General features: G+C 34.4%; 2 protein-coding genes across 2 annotated transcripts in view; both read right to left on the bottom strand.

The window, feature by feature from the left end:
* LOC142346252 (1-phosphatidylinositol 4,5-bisphosphate phosphodiesterase gamma-1-like) overlaps window positions 1-19,079 on the bottom strand; it is a 74,676-nt gene that overhangs the window by 17,489 nt on the left and 38,108 nt on the right. The window contains exons 8-18 of the mRNA XM_075398768.1: window positions 18,385-18,545; window positions 15,324-15,418; window positions 14,680-14,851; window positions 12,886-13,029; window positions 12,093-12,310; window positions 11,403-11,641; window positions 6,255-6,408; window positions 4,069-4,183; window positions 3,270-3,274; window positions 2,650-2,926; window positions 732-926 (exon numbers count right to left, since the gene is read on the bottom strand). Coding sequence (XP_075254883.1) covers window positions 732-926; window positions 2,650-2,926; window positions 3,270-3,274; window positions 4,069-4,183; window positions 6,255-6,408; window positions 11,403-11,641; window positions 12,093-12,310; window positions 12,886-13,029; window positions 14,680-14,851; window positions 15,324-15,418; window positions 18,385-18,545 — 1,775 coding nt within the window. The remainder of the gene's footprint in view (window positions 1-731; window positions 927-2,649; window positions 2,927-3,269; window positions 3,275-4,068; window positions 4,184-6,254; window positions 6,409-11,402; window positions 11,642-12,092; window positions 12,311-12,885; window positions 13,030-14,679; window positions 14,852-15,323; window positions 15,419-18,384; window positions 18,546-19,079) is intronic.
* The window catches only part of LOC142345824 (2-oxoglutarate and iron-dependent oxygenase domain-containing protein 2-like), a 421,406-nt gene that overhangs the window by 379,459 nt on the left and 22,868 nt on the right, over window positions 1-19,079 (bottom strand). The gene's annotated exons all lie outside the window — the stretch shown is intronic.

Genomic DNA, 19,079 nt, shown 5'->3' with positions numbered 1-19,079 from the left:
TGGTACTGGAATGGCTGGCATATAGTCTAGATCTGATTCCAAATAAAATTTATGCAACAATTAAAGCAAACAGTTCTTTGGTATAAATTAAACCAAAACAGTCAGAAATTTGGCAAGGAAATTATATTGACGCGGTTATCATCAGAAAGTTGTATGAAAACTATAAAAATTATCTGCAAGTTGTTTGAAAGAGTAATAACTCGTTACTATGGAAAAACGATCTGAACTGAAAAACGTTCAAAATGATGCGCTATTTGATGGTTGAGGCGCTTTTTAAAGCTCTTCAGGTGTACTTAGCTTTTTGGTACCATGAAGTGAGTCTGTATATTTAAAAACTAAAAACATGTTTCATGGCATCAAAAAATCAGTCACCGTCTGTCTATTGGTACCCTTAACTTTTTAAGCAATTTTACTCATGTTTGATGGTGGTCTCCACTTTTTGTGCCTTTACATTAAAAATTTGGCCCATAGTTACCTAATATTCTCATTTGGATTCTAAGTAGGCTTTAATCAGAATGTTCACATGTTTAAAGTATGTATTTCTGCACAATATCTGATATATGCAAGGGCTTGCAATCCGTTACTAGCTACTTGTTATGTAATTAAGCTTTTTTTCGGTACCGGTAGACGTTTGTAAACGCTCAAAATGAAAGTCATCCTACTAAAAATTGGAGCTATTAACAGCTTCTACTATTGACAGAGCTATTAACAGTTGTCAGTTTGAAACTTACCTAAGTACTCGGAGGGAACGTATAAACTGACCACGTTCTTGCGGTCACCCACATGTATAGTGGCAAACTGGCGAGTGACAGGGGACAGCAGTTTTGTCTGCCTGTAGATTGCATGTCGAGAGTAGTATCGCAGGAAGTCAGGCAGCGATCGATATGTCTCGAAACCAAGACACACTGAGAGGTCCTCGGATATTTCTGATTAAAAAAACAGATAATACAGAAGGGATGATATTCTATATCCAGCGCCGGATTATAAACCCATAAAAATGTAAAATCAAGGAAGAGTCAAGGGGGTTGAAAGCGTGAGTTGATAAGGTGAATAAATCAATGTTCAAACATGCCCAGGCTGAGGTCCCAGACCGAATGTCCAGACTTTCGTGCGTTCAAAAATAATTGTGCGTTCTTCGTGCGTTCAAAAAACCCTATGTCCAGACTTTCGCGCGTTAAGAATTACATATGACCAGACTTTCGTGCGTTCCAAACTAAAATTTGTGCGCTCAAATTTTGAAAATCTGTGCGTTCATGTTCAGACTTTCGTGCGGTTAAAAATTTTTGTGCGTTCTTCGTGCTTTCAAAAGTGCGTGTGTCCAGACATTCGTGCGTTCATGTCCAGACCTATTGCCAGTTTCATTCATAAAAGTTGTACACATAATTTATAATGTATTCATTTCAAGTATAGATATTTTTGGGTAATGGTTGTGATGAAGTGACCCAGCAGTTGGTACATTTTAAATTAATAAAAATTGCTCGATGAAATTATTGGTTGAAGCGGTTGCCAGTCACCCAGTAATTAAAGCTTGATTTTGTTTCGCAACTTCAGCAATGGTCTATAATACTAGGCGTGAAATTGTCCAAAGCAAAGCAAAATGTTGCCTGCGTTCGACGTATTGCAATTTTTGAGCTCAAATGAGTTGATATTTTCTTCGTAGAAAGCTTCACTTTGAGTGAGCACTATAGTAACAGTGTTTAGTCAAACATGGACTGATCAGTTTTTGGCACTATTGATTTCATTCAAAAAAATTTTCGAGCGCTCCCGTGTCAGTGTGTTAGACTTTCGACTGTTCAAAGTTGCTTATGTCTGGACTATTGTGCCTTCAAAGTTGTCTTTATCCCGACTATCGTGCGTTCACAGTTGCTTATGACCAGACTATTGCGCGTTCATTCGTGTTTCCAGACCGTGTATTTTGACAGCACGACACCCCCTTGTTCGTTCATTTCGGTCTGGACATAACAACTTTTGGTCTAGGACCCCAGCATGGGTAGGTTGGGGTTGGTGTGATGTAATGGGGGAATGCTTTTACTGTGTTACGGGCCTCACAATTGGCGGAATGCTTTGCAAAGTATATCATAAATCAAGCTGTACCAGCGATTGACTATGCGTAACCAAGATAAGAGTGGAAATATCTTGATAACTACTATCCAGACATAAAAGGGATCCTTTTAGTTTGTGCCCCCCGTACGCTATGCGCCCCCAGTTACAGAGCACGTGCCATTAAATAGCAAATCATTGTGTAAAAATATGGCACGTGCGTCTGGGGGGTGCAAATAATATGCTCCCATTAAGATGGGGGGGCACAAACGGAAAAGATCCCATAAAAGAAAGACGAAAGCAAAAGTCATCTTATCATGGAGGAAAAATGGCTGCTTGTTGTGTTGTGTCAGCCTGATTAGTACACACCTAAATAACTGAAGACAAATGAGTGTTTGTGTTTCACTCAGTCAATTTTGGTGTTAATGTTTTACTTTACATTCTTTAGATGATAAATTGTAGGCAGGCCTTGTTTAGTTCTCATAAAAGCAAACAATATGACTTTTGCTATTGATTTTAGCGACTTCATTTAAAATCAAAAGAGAAAATGGGTAAGGCTATGAAAGTTACATAAACTTGGTTTTCTCACATCAAACATTGTGGACAAACCTATGTTTGCGTGATAAGTTTCAATCTCTGACTCAGTGTCCGGTTGAACTGAAAAAGACAACACAAATTTGGATTGCTGTTGCGTTGAATCTGATTTTCGCAGTGCTGAAGGAGTGTTGGGGGCACTGGTTGTTTTGCTTCGTGAATACTGTTTCGTAGTTGTTGTTTGTGTCTGTTGTTGTTGGGGTTGTGACTTTGGACGAAACAAGAAGGCGCCGTCTTGACGTTTACTTTTAAGATATTTCTCGGCCTTAAAAAATAAGTTCAAATTCATCAGCTAAATTTTAATTCAGAGACAATTAAGATTAAATCCTTATCATAGCTATTAGTGGCCATTACTCTGTACGAAATAGCACATTTAGGAACATCAAAATTTATTTACAGAAAAAGGCTTTCAATTATTTCGGGTCTTAATCCTTACATCACTTGGATTTTTTGTTCATTAAATATGCGAGCAACATTCTAATCATTATAATAAAAAAAATTATAATCAAAAGTCAAGGATCATCATTATAAAAAATACTAAAATGCGACAAACAATGCGAAGAAAGCTGTAGCGAAATCCAACTTGATTGGCTCTCTTACATGTATTAAGACTGCATTGAAGTTAAATTACTCACCGCCCCTTAATACACAACCCAAATCCAATTAATTACTCGCTTTTGATTTGAGCCGTTTTGATCATACCAACGGCCCCTGCTTACTTTGCATGATCTAGCAAGATTCCAGCAAATGACTCTGCCGATCTTGCAAGACCTTGCGGTATTCCTGCTAATGACGCTTATCTTGCAAGTTGTAAGATCTGAACGCTTATCTTGTAAGAATTTTACAAGATCCCGCTAGAAAAACGTCGCGAAATATAAACGAAGCTGCACTGTCTATAACTAATTCACTCAAAGATCACATTCTCTTATGAATTCAGACCATTGACTGAAGCTCTCGGTTCCAAGCCAAAAATTGATGTCAATTTAATTGTCGATAACGTATTTGAAATACTTGTTTCAAGAAAAAGTAATCAAAGATTGTTTTGTAGGTTAATTCAGTTTAGACCAAGTGTGAATATGTTGGTAAGCCCATATGTTGATAAGGTCATACCAATATCTCGAATGCCTTCCAGATTATGATACTAAATGATTCATATGACTTTTCTTCAATAAATGAGACGTTTCTGGGTCATTTTGAGTAGCAACTACCACAAAAATTATTGTCAGCAGTCAGTCTAGAAGGAAAAAGAGGTAGCTTCTGAAAGAAGTCAGTCAAAGGAGGTTTTCTGTTGTGATAACATAATGTTTGTCATTGATTAAATTTTTACCTGGCAAAATAGTAAATGGTCATCATAGAGTTCCACGCTTATCTAGCCTATCCGACGGACATCATGCTAGGTTTTTTGAGATCAAGCAAGATGGTGCATAATCTTACAAGACTCTGAATACTGTTTCGTAGTTGTTGTTTGTGTCTGTTGTTGTTGGGGTTGTGACTTTGGACGAAACAAGAAGGCGCCGTCTTGACGTTTACTTTTAAGATATTTCTCGGCCTTAAAAAATAAGTTCAAATTCATCAGCTAAATTTTAATTCAGAGACAATTAAGATTAAATCCTTATCATAGCTATTAGTGGCCATTACTCTGTACGAAATAGCACATTTAGGAACATCAAAATTTATTTACAGAAAAAGGCTTTCAATTATTTCGGGTCTTAATCCTTACATCACTTGGATTTTTTGTTCATTAAATATGCGAGCAACATTCTAATCATTATAATAAAAAAAATTATAATCAAAAGTCAAGGATCATCATTATAAAAAATACTAAAATGCGACAAACAATGCGAAGAAAGCTGTAGCGAAATCCAACTTGATTGGCTCTCTTACATGTATTAAGACTGCATTGAAGTTAAATTACTCACCGCCCCTTAATACACAACCCAAATCCAATTAATTACTCGCTTTTGATTTGAGCCGTTTTGATCATACCAACGGCCCCTGCTTACTTTGCATGATCTAGCAAGATTCCAGCAAATGACTCTGCCGATCTTTCAAGACCTTGCGGTATTCCTGCTAATGACGCTTATCTTGCAAGTTGTAAGATCTGAACGCTTATCTTGTAAGAATTTTACAAGATCCCGCTAGAAAAACGTCGCGAAATATAAACGAAGCTGCACTGTCTATAACTAATTCACTCAAAGATCACATTCTCTTATGAATTCAGACCATTGACTGAAGCTCTCGGTTCCAAGCCAAAAATTGATGTCAATTTAATTGTCGATAACGTATTTGAAATACTTGTTTCAAGAAAAAGTAATCAAAGATTGTTTTGTAGGTTAATTCAGTTTAGACCAAGTGTGAATATGTTGGTAAGCCCATATGTTGATAAGGTCATACCAATATCTCGAATGCCTTCCAGATTATGATACTAAATGATTCATATGACTTTTCTTCAATAAATGAGACGTTTCTGGGTCATTTTGGGTAGCAACTACCACAAAAATTATTGTCAGCAGTCAGTCTAGAAGGAAAAAGAGGTAGCTTCTGAAAGAAGTCAGTCAAAGGAGGTTTTCTGTTGTGATAACATAATGTTTGTCATTGATTAAATTTTTACCTGGCAAAATAGTAAATGGTCATCATAGAGTTCCACGCTTATCTAGCCTATCCGACGGACATCATGCTAGGTTTTTTGAGATCAAGCAAGATGGTGCATAATCTTACAAGACTCTTGCAAGACTCCTACAAGTAAGCTGTAGGAAATAGACTAGGGAGATTCAAAGTCTTGTTTTTATTCGTACATAGCGCAACGGTGAATGAATAACGCAAACATAATTAAACTTGTTTCCATTCATTGAAGTTGCACATTTAAGTCATTAAAAATTAATGCAAAGAATATCTCTCGTAAAAACGTTTGTCAAGTTGATGCATAAAAACCGATATTGGAGTTGCCTTGTAATTTTTTAATTATAAAACCATTTTAAAAAAAGGCTTAAGGACTCTAACCAAACGATTTTTTTATTTTCACGATAACATTATTATTATAATAACAGATGAGAGATGTTTGAAGAAATTTTGAGAACCTTCAGCTCTAGAAAGAGGCATATAGAAGAAATTTATTTTTCGTTGCTTTTTAAGACATTTTGAAGCCAAAAAAAATTGAGGATTCAGGTCAATTGAAAAGAACCTGGAAAAATTTTACACCTTTTTTGAGACTTTGACAGTATTGCGAACAGATACTATCATTTGTTGCATTGACTTGAGTCTAAATTTCGTTTAATTTGAGCCATTTAAGGGACTATAATTTGGTGGTGCAAAGAATATTTGAGCGTATAATTTCTACCCTGAACTGAGACGGGAATGAATTACTTTAGATGAAAATTATTCAGACATAAATAACATATAGTCGGAATTTTATCATGTTTTATGTAATCGAATTTTCCAAACAGTTTTTCAAAAATTCTTGAATTTTCTGCTAAATAGTATTCTAGGTCTTCCATAACCTTCCTAGCATTACCCCCATGAAATTACAGCTCCTTTTTGGCATTATTTATTGGGGACGGGGACTATAAATTATCAGACCGCTAGGCTATTGGGTACGGTGAGGAGCCAGTGTTTTGACTAACATCAGTTTTAGAGCAAGGGTGGTGATAAGCAGAGTTGTTTTGTATCACGTGTGAGTATGGTCGTCCCAGTTTGAACTCCCTCTTGTCTGCACTCATGAAAGGACTCTCCATGTAGTTGCGACACAGCTCAGCCACATCAAAGAACAAATTCTGACTGAAACCCAACAGAAGCAATTACAAATTTTTTTGAAGGCTTTTTGGAAACGTAACGCGCCATTTAGGACCAGTATTGTAAAAAAAACAAAACCGACAAAAAATGCTCTACAGTTTTATCAGGAAAGTGTTGGTCAACTTTACCAGGGTCCGGAAATTTTTTCTTATCGGGCCTCTAGTTTCTGTGCCCGTTATTCGTTTACTATGACACATTGCGTCAGTAATTATAGTGATCGCAATCAGTAGCAATAATGAAAATTATAACAAGCCATGTCATCGAGAACGACTTGTTATCAAACTATATAAGCTGAGCCCGAGTAGTTCAATAACTTTGGGAGGGCGATAACAAACGTGTGGTAATGTTTTTAGTTCGCGTTGGGATTATAACAGTTGAAATACTTTTGTAAAAATTCTGATGATTAGACTGCGTGTTAAACCAATGAATTAAAATTTGATACACCTTAATAAGATATGCTTGATCATGACAGCTCTTGGAAAATTTGACACATGTTGCCAAAAACTTGAAATACCGCCATTTCATGATAAATCGTGATAAGATCTTGTTAAGATCTTATCAAAAAAAATTATGAAAACTTCTGGGCAGTTTTTGACCTTAGTGGGGGCTTTCCCGGTGGTGTCCTTCATGCTCTTAAAAACTAAATATACTAGAACAATACGCATAATTGTTCCGACCTTCTTGAGGGGGGAGGAACTATATACTCAAATGGGTTTTTTTTGCTCAGTCAATTTTGGCCGATCGATATATTCATCGTAGAGAGTTGAGACTGGTATCATTAGAAAGCTTGTCCACCGTAGAATATGGAATTAAAAAGATTTTTTTGATTTTCGTTTTTGACAGGGAGAAATAGAGGTTTAAACTTTCGAGAAAATAGAGTGAATTCAGTTGATTTCATTCACTTTTTCGTAATTTTTGACTAAAATTTCGCCAATTTTGATAACATTTGATAAAATTTTCAAAAAAATGTTGTTGATTTTAGGTTTAAAGACCACATACATTGTCGGCTATTTTCATTGAGTTTTTGGTCAAAAATTCCGGCAAATATTTCACAAAATTCAGACTTTTTCATCAAAAGCAGCTCGAAATAAGTTTCTTTATTACACTCTGATTAAATTTGCAGGAAGTGCACACCCAAACCCCACTAACAAAATCTTTGTAGACTGAAAAGGAGGCTAATTCCACTTCAACATCCGTTGAGAGTGCTCTGTAAATAAAAGTTTGCCGGTTTTTTTGCTAACTTTATTCGTTGATTATCAAAAACGCAGCATTTGTTTTCGATTTTTTAACTAACACAAAATTTATATCAATTACATTCCAAATATAAAATATTCCTAACGGACAATGAGCATTAGCAGTACTAGTTCTGTGCCGACCTTGGACCGTTACAATCCAAAAATAATTCGGATTGTCGTCAGTCGGTTTGTTATAAAAAAAAAGTTCGATCTTTTTTATAATAATTGAATAACAGAACATTTCAAATCAAAGCTCACTAGTGATAGGTCCTATTGGCTTCCTAATTCGCTCAAAATTGATTTCTCTAATTGATTGCTTGAAAGCTTATGGCCGTTTTGACTTTTAAAATACTTGATTTTTAAATAAAAAATGGCTTATTGAACTTTGCCTCCATTTTTCTCTTAATTTGGTCAACTTGTAGCTTAGTGTCAGCAATCAAAGAGTGCTCCGTCCTTCTGCTGAATTCAAATTTAGTCTTTATTGCGGTTTTATGCCTTAAGTTCTGGCTTTGATACTACTAGATTTCACAATTTTTTAAAAAATTTTTTAGGTATTTGCCCATTTTTCGTTTTTTTCTGGTTTTGTCAAATCACAACGTTATTGGCAGTTCATATATCACATTATTCGCGTAACACACAATTGACACACAATATTTAGAGCCTTAAAGATATAGATTTTAGTTCTTAACCGCTTCGAGAATACTTTCTCGCAGACTTTAATTGAATTTTTTAATTTTCTCTAACTGTCGTTTTTGCTTTGTCTTTCAGTCGTATTTAATTTCCTGTACAATGACCCGGTTTGATTGGCTTTTCCTGGAAGAGTAGATGAGCCGATGTTCTGATATTAGAAGATAGATAATGGTTTTCATGACTTTGAAAACAATTGTTTTCCAAAATGAAAAAAAAAAACATTTCAATTTCGCACCTCTGTTCCTTTTATTGTCTGTTTGTTACCTGGTCTCGTTAACTAAAAACTAAAGATGACGTTTTTTGTCAACGGAAGGTGTCAACAGGGATTGGTGTTACAAAATCTAATGTTTTTAAAGAATTCGTTATGACTTTACTGGCTTCGACACGGGTTTTCCACAAAAGAAGTCAATTCATTTTTGATTTTTGTCATATTTGACGTTCTTTTGTAGACGTAAGACGTGTTCTGGATAATTGCAGGTCTGAAAGGCTTCCTTTGGAAGAATCGACGAACCTATTCAAATTTTTAATTTTGTAATTAATGGTTTTTATGTCTTTGGAAATAATTTTTTTCCAAAAAAAAAACAAGTATTACGTAATTTTGCATTTTTTTCTTTTTTGTCTAATTGTTGCTTATTTTCATTAATGAACGGCCACATAATACATTATCGTTGTTTGACGAAGGTGCAATCAAACATATTTTGGGCGCCAAATTATGGCTTTCCGGCTCCCAAAGCATTTTTCGGCAAGTTTTAATTGATTTTTTAGTTTGTTGACTATTTGTTGTTCTTTTTGTAACTGCATAAAAATTGACTACCAAGAGTTCTTAATTCCATTCTATTGAAGCATTGTTAATTGTGAACCTATGGAATATTTTAGTAGATTCCTAATGATTTTCATTATTTTGAAATTAATTGTTTTTTTTTTTTTTAAAAAAATTCAGCGAATTTTTTTACTTTAAAGTTTTTGTTCTTTTTTGTCTAATTGTTACCAAGCTTTATTATGAACTGGTGAATAACCAATATTTTCTGGTGAGTTACAAGTTTTTTTGTTTATTTTCAGTTTTATCTGACGCTATTTTGACTTTATTATTAAGTTTTGTTTTTAAAATGGACATAAATTTTTTGATGTAATTATTGTTTGTTGTTGTTGTTTGATTTTGCCGTTCTTCTTCGCTCGCTTTCTTAATATCGGCCTATCTCATCAATCTAATGCATTTCTTCTTACTCCACTGATTTTTTTGCTTTGGAGGCTATCTTTTCGTTCATACACCAATTTTTTTTTGAAAAATACTTGAATTTTTTGTGTTTTTCCATCTGTTCCTCATTTGGTAGACAATTATGCCAAAATTGTGGATGAGCGGGGTCGGAACCTTATGTGTGATCGCACATTACCGAGCCGCCTTGTTATTGGTTAATAAACAAACGGGAGCTGAATTTCCCAAAATTTCTTGATAGTTTTTGATAAATTTCGATATTTCGTCCTTAACCATATGAATTTGTGACAAATCATGCTTAAAGGTGCTGTATAATTTTTGAAACTTAGTATGATTTGTCATGTCATGGTTTATCTTTCTTGGTTATCTTGCAAAGATCTTGTTTCCTGATAGTCATATAAATACGAATGATACCCATAATATAAGTTCGTTCAAATTATAACATTTTTACAACGACTACCTTGTCAAGATCTCCTCAAAATTTACCATGTTTTAGCTCATTTCGTATCAACGTGCATCAAGTATTGGTTCTGTGGGAATCTTTTGGAACAACTGTTGCTATATAAACAGCTGTTAACTCGTAATTTCGTATCAACGTGCATCAAGTATTGGTTCTGTGGGAATCTTTTGGAACAACTGTTGCTATATAAACAGCTGTTAACTCGTAGTTACTTCACAAAAATATGTCACTCACTGAAAGTTATTGCTGCATTAAAATGTGATTCAAACAACATATACATCTTTGTTATCAAGAAAAGACTTGATTAAATGTTATCAAGCGCGTTCATTCAAATTGTAATAAATGTGTTAAAGCAATATCAACTTCCCTAAGTTTCAAAAAGCAGAGAAGCGCTTTCAAAAAGCAAAGCAGCATTGGCAAAAAAAAAGATAATGCAGCGGTTTTATAATTATCAAAAAATAGCAAACATTAATTTTCATAAATTTATTATTTTGAAAAAGATCCCCGAGCAGAAACTTTGTCTGATCAATCTGTCCTTTTTCTTAGAAAAAAACTGATTTGTAGTTTCGCCCTTTTTCTTTGGTTCTGCTCGAGATTTTTCTTGTTCAGCATCTTGTTGAGTAGTTATTAGCCTGCAAGGGTAATTTGTGCGGTTTATTGTTTAGATAGTAGGTATCGAATAGTAAGGCAAACAGAAAAATTATTGAAAAAAAATAAGGATTCATTTTGTCAGGATCTCTAATTTGAAGGGATTACCTCTTTTTTTATAAAAACAAACAACTTTTTCTAGAGATTTTGATTTTTGACTTAATACGTTGTTTTTTTTTAATTGGGCTTTAGGCTGGAGATTTAGAGGCTTTTCGAAAACCTTATTTTTGGAACTGCAATCTATAGATAACAAATAAAAGATTTCGGAAGTCTTTTGTAAATAACAAATCAACGTATAATAGCTTTTTACGTATATAAGCTTGATTACAATTTTTCAAATTAGCTTTTCTCCTCTAAAATTAGTTAGTTGGAAGAGTTTGAATTTTGGCTCGAAAAAAGACGAGCTATAATAAAAAAGATCCCCAATCGATTTCAATTGCTGAAACTATAAAGTTTTCATTGAATGAATTTTTATAGCTACACTTCATTGCTAGTAATCTCTTTTTTAAAAATAACTCAATAATTAGGGAAAAATAATGTAAGAACCGAAATCTTTGTAAAAATGCGGGAGGCAGCTCTCTGAATATTGTCTGCCAACAAATGTAAGTACACTCTTTTTAGACTGGCAACTAGAATAAAACTGTGCTGCAACCAAATTCCCTCCCACCACCATTTTAGGCATCTAGTTATCAATACGCGGCTATTAAGGACACTTTTTTTTTATCATACTAACTCATGTAGGTAGTACTGTCCTGTGCTCTCCTGTTGATAGACAGGAACATGGTTTACTACTCTGTGTCCACTAGTCTTGTTATTGTTGTTGTTGTTGTTGTTGTCACTCTCTGCAGCCGATGATGATGATGAGGGTGGTGGTGATGAGAAAGAGATGGTGAATGCCTGGTGGGATATGCTGGAACTGTCTCTCACTAGGAAGATGTTACTCACTACACCAGTCCAACTGTTATTTGCATCCTGTCAACAGAACAACATCAAAAAAATATTCCAAAAGATAAACAATTTCAAAATCACATGAACTAATATGTGTGCAAGATTTGTCTACTAGACATAAACTACTAGATATCTGTGTGTTAACTGCATCACCATCAATTGAAAGAGTTTATAAACCTAAAACTATATCCCGGGTTTCTCTGAAATTTGTTCAGGTTCCACTTAAATGTATTTATGATCTCAGGAATGACGTCTTCAGATAAATTTGAAATAGATGATGGGTATTTTAATAATATTTAAGAATAAAAAACAGTAGAAAAAAAACGCAAAAAGCATGCGTGGTTGCGAAACTTGCCAAAAACTAGTTTAAGAACCACAAATATCAAAATGGATTCCAGTTACTGCTTTGTAACTATGTCGGTTAAAATGCTAATGTTGAAACCAGTCGTCAAATAATTGACATAAGCTTGCTTGCCTTAAGCATCTGTTCAGCTTTGGTTCTGTCGCACCCTTCAACATAGATATCACCCCAGAGCACTGATCCAGGTTCTCCAAAGTCAGTTCTGGCTCCTGGCTCTGTGGAGGATGCTGCCACCATATCAGTGTCTTCTGTGAGTTCTGCCTGTGTTCCTATCTCCCACATAAACTGAGTGTCTGTTAGAGTGGCGTAGTATTCCACTAACTCTTTTCTACCTGAAATTACAGAAACAAATGTAATAACCCAGCTTGTTGTATATCAAGCTAACAAAGTTGCTAATTTATCAGAGCATTGGTGCAACGGTAGCATGCCTGGTCGAGGTGATGGATATAGTAGGTTCGAGTCCTTCAAGCTCTAATTTTTTAGCAGTATATGGAGTTTGTTAATTCCACAGTTGGGTTGTTACAGAAGTTATTCTTCAAAATAGATGTTTAAAAAACGAGTGCTATTCTAAAATATTTGCAAAGTATTCAACTTTGTTTAGAGGTCAAATTATAAACTGCCTTCAATAGCGCTATAACGCTATATTTTCCCTCTTTTTCATTCAACACACTTTGTTCAAAATTTATTTACGTGACAAGGAAAATAGTTAGGTCACTTATTGAAAATACTCTGGTTTCATCAGTATATATATTACTTATTGTTTAAGCATGGTTAAGTGACTCTGCAGAAGTCACTTCGAAATTCTGACTTAATATCTCGAACCGCTTCGCAGTTCCCGATAAACGCCAGAAGTTCTCAGTGACTTCAAGCACAGTCATGTAACCATTACTGATAGTGTTAATGTGACCTGGGTCGTAGAACTTGAGCACTCCGCTCCAAACAAATGCCTGTTCAGCACAGTCAGCATCTTCACTCGTCTCTTCCTGTCCCTCCCTCAGTTTCTTGTGCTTTATCAGCACTTTGTTAGCCAACTGCTTAGGGCTAGGAACACCTGCAATATAGCAATTAATAGTTAATAATCATTCCTGAGTAATCCCCAAACCGTTATGTATCTCAGTTTCTTTCAAGTTAGTGAACCAGTCAATTTTTTCTTTCACTTTTGTCGAGTGCTCTGTAGCTCAATCACAGCCTTCTCGGTGTCTCTCGAAGAGTCTTTTGAGCCATAAGGCATCCTTGTTTCGATTTAAATTATGCAAGCATTGATACCTGCGTCTTTAACTAATCTTCTAACGAAATCAATTCAGTTCAATTCAACAGTAATATCAAATAGTGATTATGGAATTTCTTTTGTGTTAAATTTTTCAAAATCTTCACAATAGTACTTTATTACAATAACATATGAACGCGTTCTAACCTTGTTAGGTTCTGTTCGTTCATTTAGCCGTATTCCGTCTTTCGTTTAATAAAGTGTATCATTGGTTTTCACATATTTGCTTGCCTGTACATCGAAAAATCATCATCGTCATCTGCATACTTAAGAGTACATCCAATGTCTTACGAATCATAAGTTTCTGCCATTACAATGATTCAAGATCAAAATCAAAATGACAGTGTGAACAGATTGAAATGAAGGAGCGAATATTGGACATTATCAATATATACCTACCTGACCATCACAGCTTATCAGATCTGATGATACAATCGCAAGATCTTAAGATCAAAATTAAGGTGGAGCCTATTTGGGCTCTTTTTACAGCCTTAAATTTATCGGGTTAGTGCTATTTATTTTTGAGCGCAAAGTAGACCCGAGTTGAAAGCAGAAGTTAATCTTGTAAGATTTAACAACGTCTTGTAAGAATCTTGCAAGAATCTTGCAAGATCTTACAAGATTAACTTCTGTTTTCGACTCGGGGACTTACCTAACTCTGACTGACTAACCGACACAGGAAAACACTGAAGATAAACTTCAATTAATACGGTGGTAAGTATATTAAACACCGGAGTCAATAACATACACATAGTATTAATCTAATAGATTAAACATGAAAAGGTGGCATGCTCTATTTAAAAGAGAATATGAAGTCTTCTCAGTCGGGGATTGGTGGAAAAGTCACATGATAGATTTTCAACTGCTGCAAAAGATTTAAAAAACGATATCTTCAGGTGTTGCAGGTTAAAGTTCTTCTGCCTAAGATATTATTCCAAAGCACTAAGCACTTTGGGGGGTCTTTAGATACCAAAAAAATCTCCGAGAATAAATGAAAAATTCCTTTTGATGTTAGAAAAAAGTCCATAATCCTTAAAAGTCCAAAAAGTCCTTAATTATTATTATTATAATCCAAATTTCATAATCCAAAACTTATTATTTTCCATTTAATTTCAGTAGTCAAATACCTATAATACGGCGTTTTTATATTCACTTTTGTAAAAAAATGTGATGGATATAGAGCTCCACTTGCTTATGTGACATTTCTTGATTAGATACAAAAGTGAAACTATTAGAGCAACTCTATGCCCGTTCTGTTGATTCTATGTCAACACCATTATAGTGAGAGTAAAGTTTGGGACCTTTGCGGGTTGCGACCCAACAATCTCTTAATTGATTGCAATCATGTGCTCTCCACTGAGCCAACTGGTCCGCACTGCGAGATTCTTACTATGCTAGAGTGTAAACTCCAACAGAAACTATTTGAAAACTCACCCTCTACTCCTGGAAGTGGGTCTGTGACGAGTGTGCTTTTCAAGACATCCTTCAAAATAGATGCCAGTCTTCTCTGTTGGGGTAGACTGCAGTGATTCTCAATGGACAGGATGACTGGAAACTCGCTGGTTCTGAATGCATACTCACGAATCACCTGCACTATGTCGTAGAACTGAAAACAAACATTTGAAACGAGGTTTGCAATTTTATAAGTAACAACGTCATCAATTATAAGTAACTGCGCATACTGATCTCTCATCAGGTAGAAGCAGAGATAGAGATTAACAGGGCCACCTTTTCGTTTGTTTTGAATGGATTTCAACAAAAACTGATGGCATTAATTACGTTGCCAAACGTACAGTTTGATCGAGTAAAATTACTCAAAAATGTAAGCATTATCGCAATCATGTAAGCATTATCGCAATCAAAAATGTAAGCATTATCGCAATCATGTAGAGCTCTCCGAGAGGTGGGAAAAACTTAGAAGTCTCTTAGAAAGATATTTCTCAAATTTCTTGTAAGAAGAAATTCCCGAAAACGTACATCTTCTGCATGATTTTGGGATAAAAACCAGTCAATGGATTTTTCGAGAAATTCAACCTTTCATGAAGACATGATGATCTATGTATTTTAAGTAAACTGACCTTAATCTTGGATGTCATGGTGTATCCGTGGTACACCTGTGGCTCACCCTCAGGACCATCCCAGCAATCCAGCTCAATGCATCTGCACCCGATCTCTGCAACCCACAGAAAAGAACATTGACAGTTTTGAGATACAATAACAATTGGAATTGGCTCCTAACAAATTTGTTCTTCGTCAGGAAGATATGAACGGTGTAATTGGAAAGCTCATTGAGCGTAGAATATGATAATTGGGATATTTTTGGTTTTCGTATCTATCGAGGAGTTATTGAGGTTTGACGTTTTGAGAATTTCGGCTTATTTTTCAGAATTCTGTCCAAATTTTTGACAATTTTTGACAAATTTGGCCTGCATTGCTAATATCTGAAATCTCTCGTCGACAAAAATACAAACCAATTTTATAGCTAAAAAACGTTTCTGAACTATACAAAAAAATCGCAAACTAAACGGTGGACTTCAAAAGGCTTCCATTATATAGCAGGTTGATATGAAAATGCAATTTCGCCTGACTTTTTGATAACTTCCGCAGTGTTCAAATCGATTTTGCTTTTATTGTTTTCTCATATTGATGAGTACTTCTCATGTTCTTCTAATGTTTAGGTGCTTAATTTATTGGACGCTAAATTATTACGTTTTTTTCCGTAATCTGACTAAACTTTTCATCACTATGTTTTCAAGTTTACAAAAATATTATGGTAGAAACGATACCCCTTCTGGCAATAACAACTTTCTAAATAACTTTTATTCTTCATATTATTAAAATTTCAGCTTCCACTCTACAACAAAAATAGCATTTTAAGTCACCAATGTAATGGTTTTGCAAGTTATTAGTTCCAATGGTAGATCTTATCTTATCAATGAAGATTTGATCAATAATTGATCAATACTTTTAAAGTTTCTTGTTTCCACCAGCAGGTGATAGTTATTTAAACAAAAAAAAATATTTTTTAAAAAACTTTGTCAAAAGAATAAACAGTGTCAAAAACAAAATTGCCCATGTTTGCTTAAGGAAAAAAATATTCATTTGGAAAACTTCACCGAACGTTTTTTTGTATTTTGCTCTATTCAGTTGAAATTTGACTGTAATATAAAAATCTCAAATCATTTTGCATGTTTACAGTTCAAGAAGTTTGAACATAACGTATTTTTTCTTCATCCATTAAAATTTATTTGTTATTGTGAGACACAAATTTCAACATCAAAGCAACTGCTATTTGTTAAAATAAAAATATTTGTGATTTTCGTTTGAGTAAATTTTTCTGTAAATTAGAAATTTTCTTTGATATCTTGGTCTCCACCTTGGCATTTGTTGATGGCTACATTTAACCGCTAAATTATAAAATTATTAACCGGACAATTAAAAAATTCCAACCATAGTAATCAAAAATGATTTCTCAAAAAAGTCAGTATTTCTCAGTTTTAGGACTTATCGTTCCTTTGTGAAATTTTTCTGGTTGCAGGGTTAAAACTCCATGAGATACAAAATGATGTAATGTTTTTGGTACCTTTATTTGATAAGTAAAGAGTATTAACATACAGTGAAATAAACAAGAAGTGAAGATCAAAACTATGCAAATAAAAAATTATTTCTTATAAAAAAAAGTCAACCACTTTTCAAAGATTCTCAACTGTAGGCCAGAGAACTCAAAAACCAGTTCATTTTTAGCGTCAGTTTAGGCCAGGAATTCCTAGAAAAATCTAGTTAACTCATAGCAGTATAAAAAAATCAGTATCGTCTCAAACGATTTTAACGCAAAATCGGTTCCGGAATTCCAGCATGTTCTTTTGTTTCCAATAAAAAAGTTGTCAGATATATGTTCATCGTTGATTATTACTAATTTTTTGTTCAACTAATTGTTATTTTTAGCTGTTTTTAGAGATAACTGGAAATAATAAATGCAGACAACCCTTTGTTTTCGGATCTAAAAATGACGTAAGTAAATAAAACTTTTTAGAGCAAGTGAAATTTTTCGATGTTACAAATCCATGTGTTACAAAAAGTTTCCCAGCAAAATTTTAATATTCGTCAATGTAGCAGTGCATAGCAACCAATAACAAAATTACACCGTCATTTAACACTTACGACAAATTGCTTGATGTCGCAGTTTAATTTACACTATTCATCATAAAACTTTTAAGCAACAGAATTGGTTTTATTTCGACTGATTCTATATTAATCAGTTAATATTTTTTGTAAATTATAAATTTACAGCGCTCCAATAATAAGAGTAACTAAAAAGCAGTAGACTTGTTGAAAAACGGTTGAAAGAATCCAGTTTTGATAACTCAACTTTTATGTCAAGTTCTTTTTAGTTCATTTTTTTCAAATACCCAATAAAATGTTATCTAGCTCATCAAACAATAGAAAACGGATTTGTGCATGGAAAAGGACATTTTGATTTTTTCTTTGGAGAGGGACCAAGTTGTTTTAAATTGGCAACTATTTTAGTTAATTTGATGAGTTTTCAAAGAAAAATAGAATATTTTCTTTCTACTGTATTGTTAAATCAATTACTTGGCCTCTCCAAATCTTAAATCAGTGACAAAAGCTTGGCCTCTCCCAGTTTATATCAATCTATTCTTCTGACAAATTTTGATAAATGTTCCTGGGAAATAAGCCAAACATTGAGGTTGCAGTTCTACCTAGTCTTGAAAAGCTGACCAGTTTTAATACTGAAACATTGCGGTTTAAACTTTATTGATTTTGGAGGTCTGTGGACGAGAGGGGTCGGAACATTATAAGCGAACGAACATGACCGAGCTGTCTTTTTTAAAATAATTTTACAAATAGGAAACTGATGTTCAAAAACCTTGCTGTAGAAAAATCTTATTGCAGATATAAGTGCAAGGACAATGTTATTCCGAGGCAATTTATATATATTGGATGAAACTTTGCTGCTTTTTGACGCCTTCACATTAAGTCTTTTTCCTATTGTACAGCCAATTTTTGAAAGCTTTTTGTCTGTTACGACACATTTAATACAGCACACGGGTGTTGTTGGCGGCAGTCGCATGATTATTAAAATAGTTCGCTGAAGTTATTCGTATAAGTTCTGTTTACCTAATGCCCTAGCGTAAGCGTGTAGTGATGATTCACTGAACAGTTGATCTCCAGTCAAGTAGGTGTTGTGAGAGGACGCGATGAAGTATCGTGTGAGAGGCTGATTCATGTCGTGATGCACTGAATCATAGTGAAATCTGCAACGGATGTCATTCGAATCCCTACAACACAGAGATCAAAAGTGCTATCAAGATTTATTCAAGAGCTGTCGGGAGAATTTCTTGGTTAAACTTGATAAGATCTTAAAAAACTTTATCAAGATTTACCATGAAATGCTGGTCTTTTAAGTTCACGGCAAGATGTTCCAAGTTTTGCAAGAGATTTCAAGATCATGCATGTCTTATCAAGATGTATCAAATTTTGATTCGCACTGGAAGCACACAAAATAATAGAAACGAAATAATTTAAGTTGAAAAAAAATTAAAATATGAACTTTTGTATTTGATTTACACACCTTTTGTGTCTGCGAATTAACCAATTATGTTTCGCCTACAATTAGGCTATGCAAAAATTTATCAATGTACTTGTATTAGTCTATGCATTACCAATTCACTAAAACTTGCTTTTCAATTCGGTATTTCTGCATGGAGTACATCAAAACGCAACCCGGGTCGAGGTTTTTGGGTAAATTTTTGTAAGAAATGCGGTGATTGCGATGAATGCGGTGAAAATAAATATTTCACCGCATTTCACCG

Source organism: Convolutriloba macropyga, chromosome 9 (genome assembly GCF_964194025.1).
Source record: "Convolutriloba macropyga chromosome 9, txConMacr16.3, whole genome shotgun sequence".
NCBI lineage: Eukaryota > Metazoa > Xenacoelomorpha > Acoela > Convolutidae > Convolutriloba > Convolutriloba macropyga.
This window is presented reverse-complemented; position numbering and strand designations above follow the sequence as displayed.